We start from the raw sequence: 15,000 nt of genomic DNA on the forward strand, positions 1-15,000 counted from the left end.
CATTTTTTTAAAAAAAATCTCCAAAAAAAATGCATTAAAAAATAGAAAACAATATTATCAAAATTAAATAAAAACAAGCTTTCTGGACAAAAATAAACAAATATAATTTTAGGGCCGCGAGGGAAAGAATTAAAGGTCAAGAAAGGAAGGAAACATTTCAATTCCATAAGGAATCGTTGGGAAAAATGTGTTGTTGCTGTTAGTGTTGTGATTTGTGTGGCTTTTTGTGCTTCTGTATTGCATTTAGTTGTAATGCAATTGTAATGCATCAACTATAGTTAGTTTTCTTCTTCTTCTTCCTCCATTGGAGTCTATGGCAGCCCTTATTACTGTATGGCAAAAAGTTATGAAATTATGAAATTTGACAGTATTTGAGGAGGGTCTGAAAAGTCACGACAGTATTTGATATTTTAAGTAAAACTATTAAAAATCACTCGCACACGAAATATGAAGTTACACGTACCAAAGCTGAGCAGAAATATAATAGTCAAGCGCACAGAACATCCGTCACACTGAACCCATCCTGATCCTCATCCTGCTGCATCTACACTTCAGTTTCTCTGCGGAAAGCCTCTCTTTACACTCATTATCTATAGGAACACATTATATACAGTATATATATATATATATATATATATATATATATTGAGCGGATGGAGATGTTTTCATAGGAACTGAGGATCTTTCATGGCAGAAGATCAAATTCAAAGCGAGCACTTAGTGGAAATCAATACACTAAAAATATTTGTATTCTTTCTAGATCAATTAACTGGTCAAACACATTATATTTAAAAGATTCTGTGTATATTTAGATCTAGCGAGTGAGAAAACGATCTCTCCAAAGTGAATTACAGCACATGAATCTCCACTAGTTTACTTGTGCAGCCGAGACGAATGACTTATACACACACACACACACACACACACACACACACACACACACACACACACACACACGCATACACACACTCACGGTTCCAACACTGCTTTTATCATTTGGACTGGTTCATCTAAAGAATCTTCCTTGGATTTCACACCCTGTTCTCAGCCTCAGTTTCACAGAGACTCGACAGTCAAATACTGAGTGTGTGTGTGTGTGTGTGTGTGTGTGTGTGTGTGTGTGTGGGTGTGGAGAAACGGCACACTGGTCTTCATCCAGACAGCTGTGTGTTTGAGTGTTTTCCTACACACACATCATGATTCACAGCTGAACCAGTTCTGGGCTCCGGCTGAGAGTGAGAGTCCATGTTTGCTGGATGACAGTGGTGTGTGTGTGTGTGTGTGTGTGTGTGTGTGAGAGACAGTGTGTGTGTGTGTGCTTCTCACCTGCTCGTGGCTGTTGTGCTGCAGGTCTGAGTGTGTGTGTGTGTGTGTGTGTGTCTCACCTGCTCGTGGCTGTTGTGCTGCAGGTCTGAGTGGTGTGTGTGTGTGTGTGTGTGTGTGTGTGTGTGTGTGTGTGTGTGTGTGAGAGAGACAGTGTGTGTGTGTGTGTGTGTGTGTGAGAGAGACAGTGTGTGTGTGTGTGTGTGTGTGTTTCTCACCTGCTCGTGGCTGTTGTGCTGCAGGTCTGAGTGGTGTGTGTGTGTGTTTCTCACCTGCTCGTGGCTGTTGTGCTGCAGGTCTGAGTGGTGTGTGTGTGTGTGTGTGTGTGTGTGTGTGTGTGAGAGAGACAGTGTGTGTGTGTGTGTGTTTCTCACCTGCTCGTGGCTGTTGTGCTGCAGGTCTGAGTGGTGTGTGTGTGTGTGTGTGTTTCTCACCTGCTCGTGGCTGTTGTGCTGCAGGTCTGAGTGTGTGTGTGTGTGTGTGTGTGTGTGTGTGTGTGTGTGTGTGTGTGTGTGTGTGTGTGTGTGTGTGTGTGTCTCACCTGCTCGTGGCTGTTGTTCTGCAGGTCTGAGTGTGTGTGTGTGTGTGTGTGTGTGTGTGTGTGTGTGTGTGTGTGTGTGTGTGTGTGTGTTTCTCACCTGCTCGTGGCTGTTGTGCTGCAGGTCTGAGTGTGTGTGTGTGTGTGTGTGTGTGTGTGTGTGTGTGTGTGTGTGTGTGTGTGTGTGTGTGTGTGTGTGTGTGTGTGTGTGTGTGTGTGTGTGTGTGTCTCACCTGCTCGTGGCTGTTGTTCTGCAGGTCTGAGTGGTGTGTGTGTGTGTGTGTGTGTTTCTCACCTGCTCGTGGCTGTTGTGCTGCAGGTCTGAGTGTGTGTGTGTGTGTGTGTGTGTGTGTGTGTGTGTGTGTGTGTGTGTGTGTGTGTGTGTGTGTGTGTGTCTCACCTGCTCGTGGCTGTTGTTCTGCAGGTCTTTGAGCGTTGGCTTCTCCAGACTCCGGCACAGGAGCCACGTCACCAGACCCACCACAAACATGCCGATGTCCGGGATGAACACACGGATGCCGTTCCCGGCGTCTGCCCCTCGGACACTGCAGAGACACACACACACACATACACTGATATGAGTGTGTGTATCAATATCATCTAAACTCACACCACCGGCTGAGCCAGAAGTCGACACGTCGAGCGCCACACAGTGTTTCTACAGTTTGAATAATATATATAGTGTTTGCCAGTTTCTAACACACTAATACGACACGCACAGCACAGTTATTTAAACTGACACACAGAGAGCAAAACCTCTTCTCAAGTCTCCAAAAGTCTAAACACATTTTCTGCTTTACACACATTTTGCAATTCAAAATGGCACTTTTTAAACACACTGAACACGGTTCTCTGCGTAACACACAACAATCTGACATAAAGTCACATGATTGCCATTTCAAAACACTGCCATTCAAAATGACACTCCATGAGCTGATTGGCCGACACATGTGTCACCTGACCAAACACCTCAATGCTTAACTGTTAACACTTCAATCTTTGTCAGTTTACTGTTTTTTGTGAACATATTTTTGTGCAGTCCAGTGTAAATATTTCTGCTGTGCATATGTTGCACTGACTTGTTCGGTAAAAAAAAAAATATATATATATATATATATATATATATATATTTCAACAGCATGTGTGTGTTTATCTGCAAATATTTCTGTGCATGTGAACAATCAGAAGAATTTTCTACAATTTGACCTATTTTAGTACTATGGCGAAGCATACTAAAGATGAGAGTGCTCTTCATTACGCCCAACAGTGTGCAGTTGGTTAGACAAAAATCTGCTAATATGAATGAAGTGTGCGCCATTTCGTGCAAAAGTTTGATTTTGATAATGCTGTAGGCCTACGTAGTTTTGGTTGCAGTGCTTCATTTTGCAATTGTGTTCAGTATTTTGATAAAACCAGCCTAGTTTGCAAAATTGTGTGTTAGCAATTGGAAAAAAAATGTAACATAGAAAAAATTTAATGTATACATAAATTGCATTCAGTTAGAATTGTGTAAGTCCCTCTTATATGCAAGCTTGTTTCCGCCACAGAATGAAAAATAAAAAAGGTAATTCTGACTTTTTATCTCAGAATTGTGTGATATAAAGTTGCAATTGCGTGATATAAAGTCAGAATTGTGTGTTATAAAGTCAGAATTGTGTGTTATAAAGTTGCAATTGTGTGATATAAAGTCAGAATTGTGTGATATAAAGTTGCAATTGTGTGATATAAAGTCAGAATTGTGTGATATAAAGTTGCAATTGCGAGATATAAAGTCAGAATTGTGTGTTATAAAGTTGCAATTGTGTGATATAAAGTCAGAATTGTGTGATATAAAGTTGCAATTGTGTGATATAAAGTCAGAATTGTGTGATATAAAGTTGCAATTGCGAGATATAAAGTCAGAATTGTGTGATATAAAGTTGCAATTGCGAGATATAAAGTCAGAATTGTGTGATATAAAGTTGCAATTGCGAGATATAAAGTCAGAATTGTGTGATATAAAGTTGCAATTGCGAGATATAAAGTCAGAATTGTGTGTTATAAAGTTGCAATTGCGAGATATAAAGTCAGAATTGTGTGTTATAAAGTCAGAATTGTGTGTTATAAAGTTGCAATTGTGTGATATAAAGTCAGAATTGTGTGTTATAAAGTTGCAATTGTGTGATATAAAGTCAGAATTGTGTGATATAAAGTTGCAATTGTGTGATATAAAGTCAGAATTGTGTGATATAAAGTTGCAATTGTGTGTTATAAAGTCAGAATTGTGTGTTATAAAGTTGCAATTGTGTGATATAAAGTCAGAATTGTGTGATATAAAGTTGCAATTGCGAGATATAAAGTCAGAATTGTGTGTTATAAAGTCAGAATTGTGTGTTATAAAGTTGCAATTGTGTGATATAAAGTCAGAATTGTGTGTTATAAAGTTGCAATTGTGTGATATAAAGTCAGAATTGTGTGTTATAAAGTTGCAATTGTGTGATATAAAGTCAGAATTGTGTGATATAAAGTTGCAATTGTGTGATATAAAGTCAGAATTGTGTGATATAAAGTTGCAATTGTGTGTTATAAAGTCAGAATTGTGTGATATAAAGTTGCAATTGTGTGATATAAAGTCAGAATTGTGTGATATAAAGTTGCAATTGCGAGATATAAAGTCAGAATTGTGTGTTATAAAGTCAGAATTGTGTGTTATAAAGTTGCAATTGTGTGATATAAAGTCAGAATTGTGTGTTATAAAGTTGCAATTGTGTGATATAAAGTCAGAATTGTGTGATATAAAGTTGCAATTGTGTGATATAAAGTCAGAATTGTGTGATATAAAGTTGCAATTGTGTGTTATAAAGTCAGAATTGTGTGTTATAAAGTTGCAATTGTGTGATATAAAGTCAGAATTGTGTGATATAAAGTTGCAATTGTGTGATATAAAGTCAGAATTGTGTGATATAAAGTTGCAATTGTGTGTTATAAAGTCAGAATTGTGTTATAAAGTCAGAATTGTGTGATATAAAGTTGTAATTGCGTGATATAAAGTCAGAATTGTGTGTTATAAAGTCAGAATTGTGTGATATAAAGTTGTAATTGCGTGATATAAAGTCAGAATTGTGTGTTATAAAGTCAGAATTGTGTGATATAAAGTTGCAATTGTGTGTTATAAAGTCAGAATTGTGTGTTATAAAGTCAGAATTGTGTGATATAAAGTTGTAATTGCGTGATATAAAGTCAAAATTGTGTGATATGAAGTTGTAATTGCGTGATATAAAGTCAAAATTGTGTGATATAAAGTTGTAATTGCGAGAAATAAACTAAAAATTATTACTTTTTTCTCCGCATTGTATGTTTATATCTCACAAATCTGCCTTAACAACACAAAATTGGGAGATATAAAGTCAGAATTGCATGATACAAAGTCGCAATTGCAAGAAAGAAAGTCAGAATTGCGAGGTTATTTCTCAATTCTTTTTTCTTTTTCTTTTTTTCTTAGAATTGGACTTTATAACCCGCTATTGCGAGTTTATATCTCACAATTCTGAGAAAAGATGTCATAATTGCGTGATACAAGTCAGAATTGTGAGAAAAAAGTCTGAATTTCGAGTTTCCCAATTCTGACTTTATAACACGTAATTGTGAGTTTAAAAAGTCGCAAATATCTTTCAAAATGTTTTCTTTCTGTGACGGAAACAAGCTTCCATACTCTTGAGCCAACGTAACGTTTCAGATGAAGTGTTTTTTACGAGTGCTCTTAGTGCAACAATGAGCTGCAGTGCCTCTTAAAACTGCAGAAAAACACTGCGTTCTCCAATAAAAGCCTGTGATTCCCAGTCTCCTCGCTCAGAGCGCTCGCACGTCTGGATCTCATTTCCCAGAGTCGAGCGCCGGCCGGGGGGATTTAATGAAACCAAGCCATTCAACCCTCCAGAAAACATCAGAGAGCCGCCATTCCCGGCTGAAAACTGAAAACTGAAGCGCATACTTTCACGTTCATGACGCCTTGCACTTCTGCGCTGTAAAGATGCTCGTTTTCAGATCTGTAAAGGTTTACGCAGAGAGTCGGTTCAGCTGCGTCCGATCAGACGACGATATAGACCTAGTTCACAAATAAACATCGCCGTAAACAAGCACACAAACATTTCACAGATGTCTTGCAATACAGGGCAAATTCTGAAAACTCGGCTCTCTGGAATTCACAGTATATTTTCAGTGCTACTTGATTACTGGAAAACAACGACAAACAAATAAAATCTGTATAAATGCATGTGTATTTTAACATTATACAAGTTATAATTAGACACAATTCAATGATCAAACTTGTAATAAACACTATATTCATACACTGACTGGGAAATACTTAAATTGCTGTAAGAGTAAACAAGTTTCCCAAACAGGGAACACTTAAATCCCAATAAAGGTCAACTTCAAGAGAAAGAGATTATGGGATAGTCTACTTGAATGTACATATTTTTCTCCTTTTTTCTCCAGAAATGACTCTTGATTTCACAGCAAAATTCTGACTACAGTATTTTATTGCAACACAGTACCGTTAAATCATGTGACTTCTAGGGATTTTTCAGGCCTACATCATTCAGATTGTCATTCACAATATTTGGTGGTATAAATATAATTTATTCTGCAATATTCTCATCAGTGTTCGCTTAGCTTTTACTCATATCTGCACATTTGTGATATTTGCCCTAGGGCGTTATTTACCTTAATAAAGGCCTTTTTTTAACCTTATTAGATGTATGCATTACCTTACCTTTCATGTCAAAGTCTTACATTTGATCAATATATTAAGAGTTATAATAATAAGAAGACACTATAGGGCTGTTTATAGGGCTGTTAGCAATCAAATACTAATATACACTGCAAAAGTAGGATACACAGCAGTAAATAGCCTAATATTATGAGATTAATGTTTGAATATACAAGTAAGAAAAAATGCAATGATACTTTTAAACATGAAACTAAACGGCAAGCGAGTAATAATAAGTGAGTCATTGAGTCATTCATTCAAACGATTCATTCAAAACTGAGTTGCTTTACTTTGGAAGTATTTTCCTCTGTGAAATAGCAGGAAAATCAGTCAAGATCAGTGTTGGGGAAAGTTACTTTTAAAAGTAATGCATTACAATATTGTGTTACTCCCCAAAAAGTAACTAATTGCGTTACTTAGTTACTTTTTATGAAAAGTAATGCGTTACATTACTTTTGCATTACTGTTTCTCACCTGGGCTGGGCTTGCTTGTTTGTTTTTTAATAACAACAAAAAAGTTATGATTTTTTGGCAAATGTTAAGGCCCTTTCACAAAGTCTCAAAAGCTCAATACAATGGGTTGACCCTGACATGGTCTGCCATACTTTTGAGTTGTGTTTTTTTTCTGTTAACTTTGACCCTAAGAACCAATAATTGGAGGGTCTGCTCTGCCGGAAACATTGCAGAAAAAATAAAAATAATTGTGGCCATTTTAGTGTAGAATGAGTTTAGTTCGGCATTTTGAGAGTAGCCTATAATTCTATTGAGGTTCTGAGCCTGTTGATCACCAACTAGTAGTGAAATCATCACAGATCCATTGATTTTGGCTGGATTTTTATAGTTTTTTCCTGTGGAATGAGTATACTGTTTGGTGAAAAGAATGGCATATTGACTGATGTCATAACTTGGGGGAATAGTTGATTGCCAATGAAGTAAAGATGACTATATTGGAAAAAAAGTGAGAAAACGGCAAAAAAAAATTGCATTAAATTGATGCAAAATAATGTAGAAATGTGTTTTAAGAGTTATTTTTTTCAGTGGATGTTGTCAGCACATGTGTTCTGTGTATCTGGAATGCATTTAATGACAGCCTCCCCAACCCACTGAGGATTTGAGGGAAAAAATCATTTTTCACATTTTTCTGATAAAAAAATAAAGGGTGCATACACTAAAATGGCCAAAAAGTTAACAGAAAAAAACACGAATAAAAAGTATGGCAAACCATGTCAGGTTCAACCCATTTTTGAGACTTTGGCTCCCCGACTAACACCATAAGTGAAGTGAATGAGCCTCAGGCTGAAGTAAATGCAGATGTACTCCTGTACAGTAGAGGGCGCCGCTCAAACTAACCTTTCAGATGCTGGTGTTCTGGATTAAAGAACAATAGGATACAGGAGAAGGAAGTTCAACACTCTACTTTCTAAATCTAATCTAATGTAATTTTTGCTTATTAGTATGGTTGAATTAGATCATTGAAGGTCAGCAGCAAAGACATTGGTTAATAAAGTGAGATTAATTGCATATTTGTGTAATTTAATATAGTTAATTATACAAGTTTTGTGTAAAATTTTGAGATTGCATTTTACTGTTTTTATTCATTTTTAGGAATACTGAATGTTTTCGTGCAAGTGAGATGAGTGCATGTGCACGTTTAGTCTAGAACGACAATAAGCATCATGTTTACACACACACACACACACACACACACACACACACACACACAACACCTCACTTTATTTCTCTCAACATGGGAACAGGAGAGCTGTCAGTCAATAAATGTGTAAAAGTAACTAGCGTCACTTATTTAAAAAGTAAATTGAAAAAGTAAATTGAAAAAGTGATGCGTTACTTTACTAGTTACTTGTAAAAGTAATCTGATTACGTAAATCAAGTTACTTGAAATGAGTTACCCCCAACACTGGTCAAGATTGTGTCTTAAATGTAACTAAATATTACCTACTTGTTTATTGAACTATAAAATCAATGTAACATTTGCAATCATGATAATATTCAGCAACAGCTTCTTTTGTCGTATTTATGTTATAAATTAAAAAAAGAAACATTTTGAATGTTTTCCTCAGTTCCCTTTCGAGGTGGTAACTTCAACATTACGTCAGCATGACATATATGGGAACTCCTCCCTTCCCCACTTTTGCTGAAATCTTATGGGCCACCTATGGCTAACCCTAGCTGACCGCAAAGGACACGGACTGCAAGACACTCCTGAACGCTCCAGTCAAACGGTCTTTGGTGACGCCGTGGAGTCGGTCACGGAACGCTTTTCCGAGACGCAGAAGCGCGCCAAAGCGATGAGCCACGTGATGCCCCGTCGCTCACTCCAGCCACCGCCGAGATCCCGCTCATTACATTAGCCGCCGTGCTCGCTGTTTGATCAGCTGTGCTAGCGTTCAGTCGTGATTCGGACGTAATTGTCGCGCCAATGCATTTTATACTGCCCGCGAACCTGTCAGTATTTGCATGCTTCGCGTCAATTGGCCAGCTGTCCCCAGCTGGCGTTAGCCCATAAGATTTCAGCAAAAGTGGAGAAGGGAGAAGTTCCCATATACGTCACGCTGACGTAATGTCTCGTTCCCGCCTCTCAGGGAACCAAGGTTACGATAGTAACCGGAGACGTTTCATCCTGTTTTGCTCATTTGTTTTGATTTCTCCACGAAAGTCTCTCACAAAGAGAGGCGAATGAACATCGCCAAAGCACAATAAATCATATTTCACGGTTTCCTGATTTCCTGATTCGTGAATTAGAGTTAGTAATCTGAAATGAATGTGATGAGATAAACACTGTACTGTGTAACAAAACAAATGGCAAGAAGGCACGTCTTTAAGTGCGGTGTCTGCGCAAGCTGCAAACGATTATTCGCGATTCATGGACAAATGACTCTTACGAGCCGGTCCTTTAAGTGAATCATGTACAGCATTAATCAGTGTAGACTGACCCGCAAACAAATCACACTTGTAGGATAAATAGTTTTTAATGAATCTTTCAAGAAGTCTTGTTGTCGGTGTCTGTCTCGAAATTAAGTACGTTTGATGTGTGTAGAGTTTATAGAAAAATAAATCAGTATCATTAATCAATTCTTCATTTGACAAGTGTAGGCTAGTTATGAGCTGCAGGTGTGTTGACATCGGCAAAATCAAAATGATACAAAGGTTCAATAAACAACAAGTCAAAATTGACTAACTTACATTTGAGGCACAATATTTTCAGTCACTTTGTCTATTTTCGTTTTGCCAAACAAACCACAGCAGAATTACCGTCTCGTCTCCAGGTGACACACACAGCAGTGGTGTTTCATTCCTGAGGGAATCAGTATTTTGAACAAATCATTTGAATTAAAGGGGTCATATAATGGTACATGCACTTTTACAAGTTGATTGCACTGAAATGTCTGTTGGCAGTGCCTGTACACAACCATCCTATCATGATAAAAATCCATCCAGTGGTTTTGTTTTAATCTCCTTATATGTTTGACCATCTCTGAAATCAAGCCGTTCGATATTGTGACGTCATAAGATCGTACGCCCCTCCCGCTATTGTGATTGACAGCCGTGTTTCAACACAAGACCCGCCCTGAGCAAGCTGTGACAGCCGTCGTCATAGTAGTCCGCCATTGTTGATATGCTGGAGTAGAATGGCGTCTAAGCAATTGTGGTGTTCTGTTCTTAGATGTAATAAGGAACACAGCAGTCATTTGGATGTTCCTAAATCCGAGCCGTTGAAGAAGCAGTGGCTGAGTTTTGTTTTTGAAGTGATATGCCCAAAGGATTGACGCGGGGATTCCCTCACGGGGATTCCCCATGTTTGCGCCAATCATTTCACACCAGACAGCTTCACAAACGAGAAAAAACGGATCGGTACCAACGTGTTACTGCTGAACCTCCAGAAGATGTGAGTGTAATGTTTTATTAACCTTTATATTAGTATTTATATTAATCTTTGCGAAATTTGCAAACCTTGCTGCAGGCTTCACGATGAATGCATCTAAGGTTTACACTCAGGGTACATTACGGCATGTTTTCTATGTACGACGTTCTCAATATAATTCATAATCCCACGTTTATAATGAACAACGCGTGGTTATTGTGTTAGATACGGTCAGAGAATGTCTAATACGGTGTACCCACAGAACAGAGGGGCGGGGGGAGCAAAGCTCATTATCATTTAAAGACACATGCACTGAAACGGCGTGCTGAAAACAGAGCTGTTTTTGACCAGGTAAAATTAGTGTTTTCTTACAATACTAATGAGAATTTTTAATTAAAGTATATTACAAACTTTTAATTTAGACCCTAAAGAATCATATTAGCTTGTACAAAAATGGCATTATATGACCCCTTTAAAGGTGCTGTATGTAACTTTTTTTATAAAATGAATCCTTTTTTTATTGCCCGTCTGTGAAGGGGTTGTAATCACACATTACAATGATCCACTTTTCGCGTTTTGCTATTACCTCTGAAGGCCAGTATTCCTATTTTTATGTGAAGTCTCCGGGTCGGATTTTCTGCGAAATCCACCGGATGTGACGTGCATGCGCGCTCCCGAGCCTCTCCGTTTTATATATACAGTCACTGCAGCTAACGACATGGAGTCTGATCAAAGAGTATAGAAGTACCTCTTTGGTCTGATAACACCAAAAAACGACCTGCCTCCAGCACAACACAGACTCCAACACAAACTCCCCAAAAAAAAAAGAAAATCTATCTGCTGAAGCTCGTCAGGCCAAACGTCAATCGGATCGACTCAGGACGAAAACACGGATCAACATTGGCAGAGCGTTTGAATTATGGAGAGACCTCCGCTTTGTTTTAGGTATAAAAACAGACCCTGAGTTGGCTTTCGTCCTTTTGAACAGGTAAGCTAACAATACTTAAAAGCATGTAAAATATATTGTGATTTTGTGCTTTAGTTGGCTCAAGTTAGACATCATTAGTTCGCCAGCTAACGCCGACCATTTGCTAACGTTATCTGATGTGAAAGACTACAGTTGTAACTTTATTGCTTTTCACGAGCACGAGCGCTGTTGTTGCAATCTGAAACATCACCGCTAGAGGCCGCTGGATCCTACATACAGCACCTTTAATGGTTTAATGAATCACTCATAAAATCACCTGCCGCCACCTACTGGCCTGTCAGTGTAAGCTGCAAAAAGATTGACTGAAAATCCCCATCAAAAAATAATATATCATTTATTATTATTAATAATAATAATAATAATAAAGGTCTGCAAAGTTCAAAAGCACAAAGTTCCTCCAGTAGGAGTTATTCTCAGTGTTTCTGAACTCCTGAAACGCCTCCATTGTAGTTTTCTTTCTGGAACGAACATGTCACAATATTCCTCATTTAAATAATTCATACGCAGAATAAAATAATACGCAGGGGGGGCCTGGTTGAGTTAGTTAGTAGTGTGTTGAAACCCATGTAGTGGCATAAGTCCACATTTAAATATGGGGGAAAATAAGGTGTTTTTTGAACATTCAAGCTTGAAAACCTCTTCTAAAAGGGCATAATATGACCTCTTTAAATACTGAGATAAGGGGAGAATATTCATAATGGTCTCTTGCCCAAATTTCTGCATGAAAACAAAGATTTCGTAAGCTTGTTTTGCTCACTTGTTGATTGCCTAACACCGTAAAGAAAATGTTTAGGCACATTTACGACAAAATCCCTGCGTTCAAAGCGAAGCTTCCCTGACTTTCCTCCACGCAATCGCTTTGAAGTGTGCGATATTTGCTTCGTAAAACGTAATAAGTGGCAGATGACACGCTGACAACAACCCAAGTGTGAGACGCAGGGCGCAGATGCACTGTAATGACGTCTCGCTGTATCTAAACTGTTTACAGTATCGCTTTCATCTCAGCGAGCTCATAAAGAGAAAACCGTGAGCGGACGCAAGACAAAAGCGGAGGCCACAGATGGCACTGATTTGGGTAAAAGCAATGAATTATGGGAAGCACAGTAAAAGTAAACCTTCTATGAGCAATTAAGCCATTGAATAAGATTCAAAAGCGAGCTGAGATGTTGATATTCCTGGATTAGTGGTGAGGTTAGTCATCTTGTGAACACAGAGGAGGAATGTGAGTTGGCGCCAAATGGTAGATATTACCTTCGCCTTCCCAAAATCCTGCGCTTAAATACCAGTCAAATGGAGCAAAGATCAGCAGCTTCCACACCGGCCAAGAAGAAACTGTCCAAACAAACTGAGGCAAAGGAGCTTTTAGAAAACAAACTGAACAGAGACATTACTGATTCCAGAAAATGCATGCTGGGACTCGACGTCTTTCTGGTGCATTAGATACGGCGCATGACGAGGACAGACACCGCATTAAAATTAAACTGCGGTAAGTCACGCATTACAGGAGACTGGGCTGCAAACTCGGAGAAACAAAACTCTTTTATTCACTGGACTGTGAATTAAATTGGCACCACTTCACAATAAGGTTCATTAGTTAACATGAACTAAGAATGAACAATACTTAAAGGGGTCATGACATGGTTTTTGTTTTTGTTTTATTATGTTCCCTTAGATGCAATTATAGTATTACTATAGTTTTTTGGACAAAAAACTTTTAAATTTGAGTGATTTATGACCTTTTTCCACGTTGTTTCTCATCCTCTGATTCAGACAGTCTGTTTTGGGGGCGTTTCCCCTTTAAGAGTTCAGTGGTAACGCCCACTGTTATGATTGGCTAACGTCATTGGCTAAAAGTAGTTTTAAGATGAAATACATTACTTACAGTTTGCGGCGTCGTTGGGACCCAGAATAGTCGGCACGGCCTGATCTTTAAGCAAACGTTTTCTGGCAAAGCCAGCGTCATACTGCGATTTGTTCTCAAAGCAGTCATCCTTGAAATGTAGAGAACACGCTTAAATTAACACTGGGATGACTGGGACGTCCGCAAAAAATAAACTGCATCCATTTTTCGTGACAACGATGCGATGATGCGAAACGAGGCGTAGTTGTCTTGCGCTGGAGGCGTATGGAAGGCCAAAAGGGCCAGAACGTGTGAAACTGTCGCGTTAACACGTAGTTACGCATTAACGCTCAATTAACGTGTTAAATGAAGTGCTGCACGGGGTGTAACCTCTCTGTGCTCTTTGGGAGTAGGGATGGTTCCACTCAGAAAAACTTGTGTGTTAATTGATTTGAGAGCAACTATTCATTTAAAGAAGTTTGATTGAGGAAAAACTAAATATCAGTAAGTGGTCTATTAACCCCCACCCCACTTTCTGATTCATGTAATTGTGTTTACAGTTGCTTGCTTTTTATTGTGTTAGGACATGTATTGTTTTAAATGTTGTGTGTTGTTATGATTTATGTGATGCAGTGGTTATATTTTGAGGCCAAGACAAATTTCTAATCAGAGTGATTCTCAAAATGTTCAAAAAATAATAAAATAATAATGTATGCTATTTATTTATGCTCATTGTCCATTTTTAAAGACATTGTTCAAATTTTATTTTGGCCCTTTTGGCCTTCCATAGAGGCGGTCATATATAACGAGCTGTAATTAGAGCTTGATGAAACAAATGCTTCGTTTATAATAGTGAGGATGTCTTAAGCTAGTTTTAAGTTTTAATGGTACAAAGACCTCTTATATACCAAAAGATCAAGGCAAATGTGGTTTCTCATGTCATGACCCCTTTAAAATCAAAGGTTGTATTTGTTAACATTAGTTAATGCTCTGTGAACTAACATGAACAAACAATGAACAGCTGTATTTTTATTAACTAACAAAAATTAATAAATACTGTGACAAATGTATTGCTCATTGTTTGTTCATGTTAGTAAATACATTAACTAATGTTAACTAATGAACGTTATTGTAAAGTGTTCCAGAGAATAAACTGGAGACGACGTCAGGAATGGGAGCGTCGTGTCTTCAGGTTGAGGGATCTTGAGTCGAGTTTTTAAGTAAACGCATTTCGAAGGTCCAGCAGGACGTCTGGCTGTCGAATAATTCAATTTAACTCTCAGTGAGATCCGTAACGGGGACGTGTGTCACCAGACTCACAGCTTCTCAGCAGTGGATGATGTGCTGTGATTCATTACTGTTACAGAAATGCTGTTCACACCAGCATCAGCGCTCGGGCTTTCCACCGGTAACAGATTCACACACCGGCTCCAAGATCCCGGAAACCTCTGTGATGATGCCGTTCACTGAAAGTGACCTCTAAAGTTGTTGACAAATCTCTTCATCCGCCCGGACGACTAGAAGTGCTTTAGTTTCGGTATCACTCCAATCTGAAGACGTTTGTAAACAGTGCTGAGTAAACGCGTCATAATGTCATGAATGGCTCAGAACCAGAGGCTTCTTACGTCAGCGCGTTCTGACCGCCATTAGCACTGAGGCTTACAGTGTACTGTCACTT

The 15,000-nt window shown here is 38.5% G+C and overlaps 1 protein-coding gene across 2 annotated transcripts in view; it reads right to left on the reverse strand.

Moving 5' to 3' along the window:
* Window positions 1-15,000, reverse strand: part of piezo2a (piezo-type mechanosensitive ion channel component 2a) — a 172,225-nt gene that overhangs the window by 90,957 nt on the left and 66,268 nt on the right. For both annotated transcript variants that reach the window (XM_084398790.1, XM_084398789.1), the window contains exon 5: window positions 2,262-2,406. In XM_084398790.1, the coding sequence (XP_084254916.1) occupies window positions 2,262-2,406 (145 nt within the window). The remainder of the gene's footprint in view (window positions 1-2,261; window positions 2,407-15,000) is intronic.

Source organism: Rutilus rutilus, assembly GCF_951802725.1.
Source record: "Rutilus rutilus genome assembly, chromosome: 24".
Taxonomy (NCBI): Eukaryota; Metazoa; Chordata; class Actinopteri; order Cypriniformes; family Leuciscidae; genus Rutilus; species Rutilus rutilus.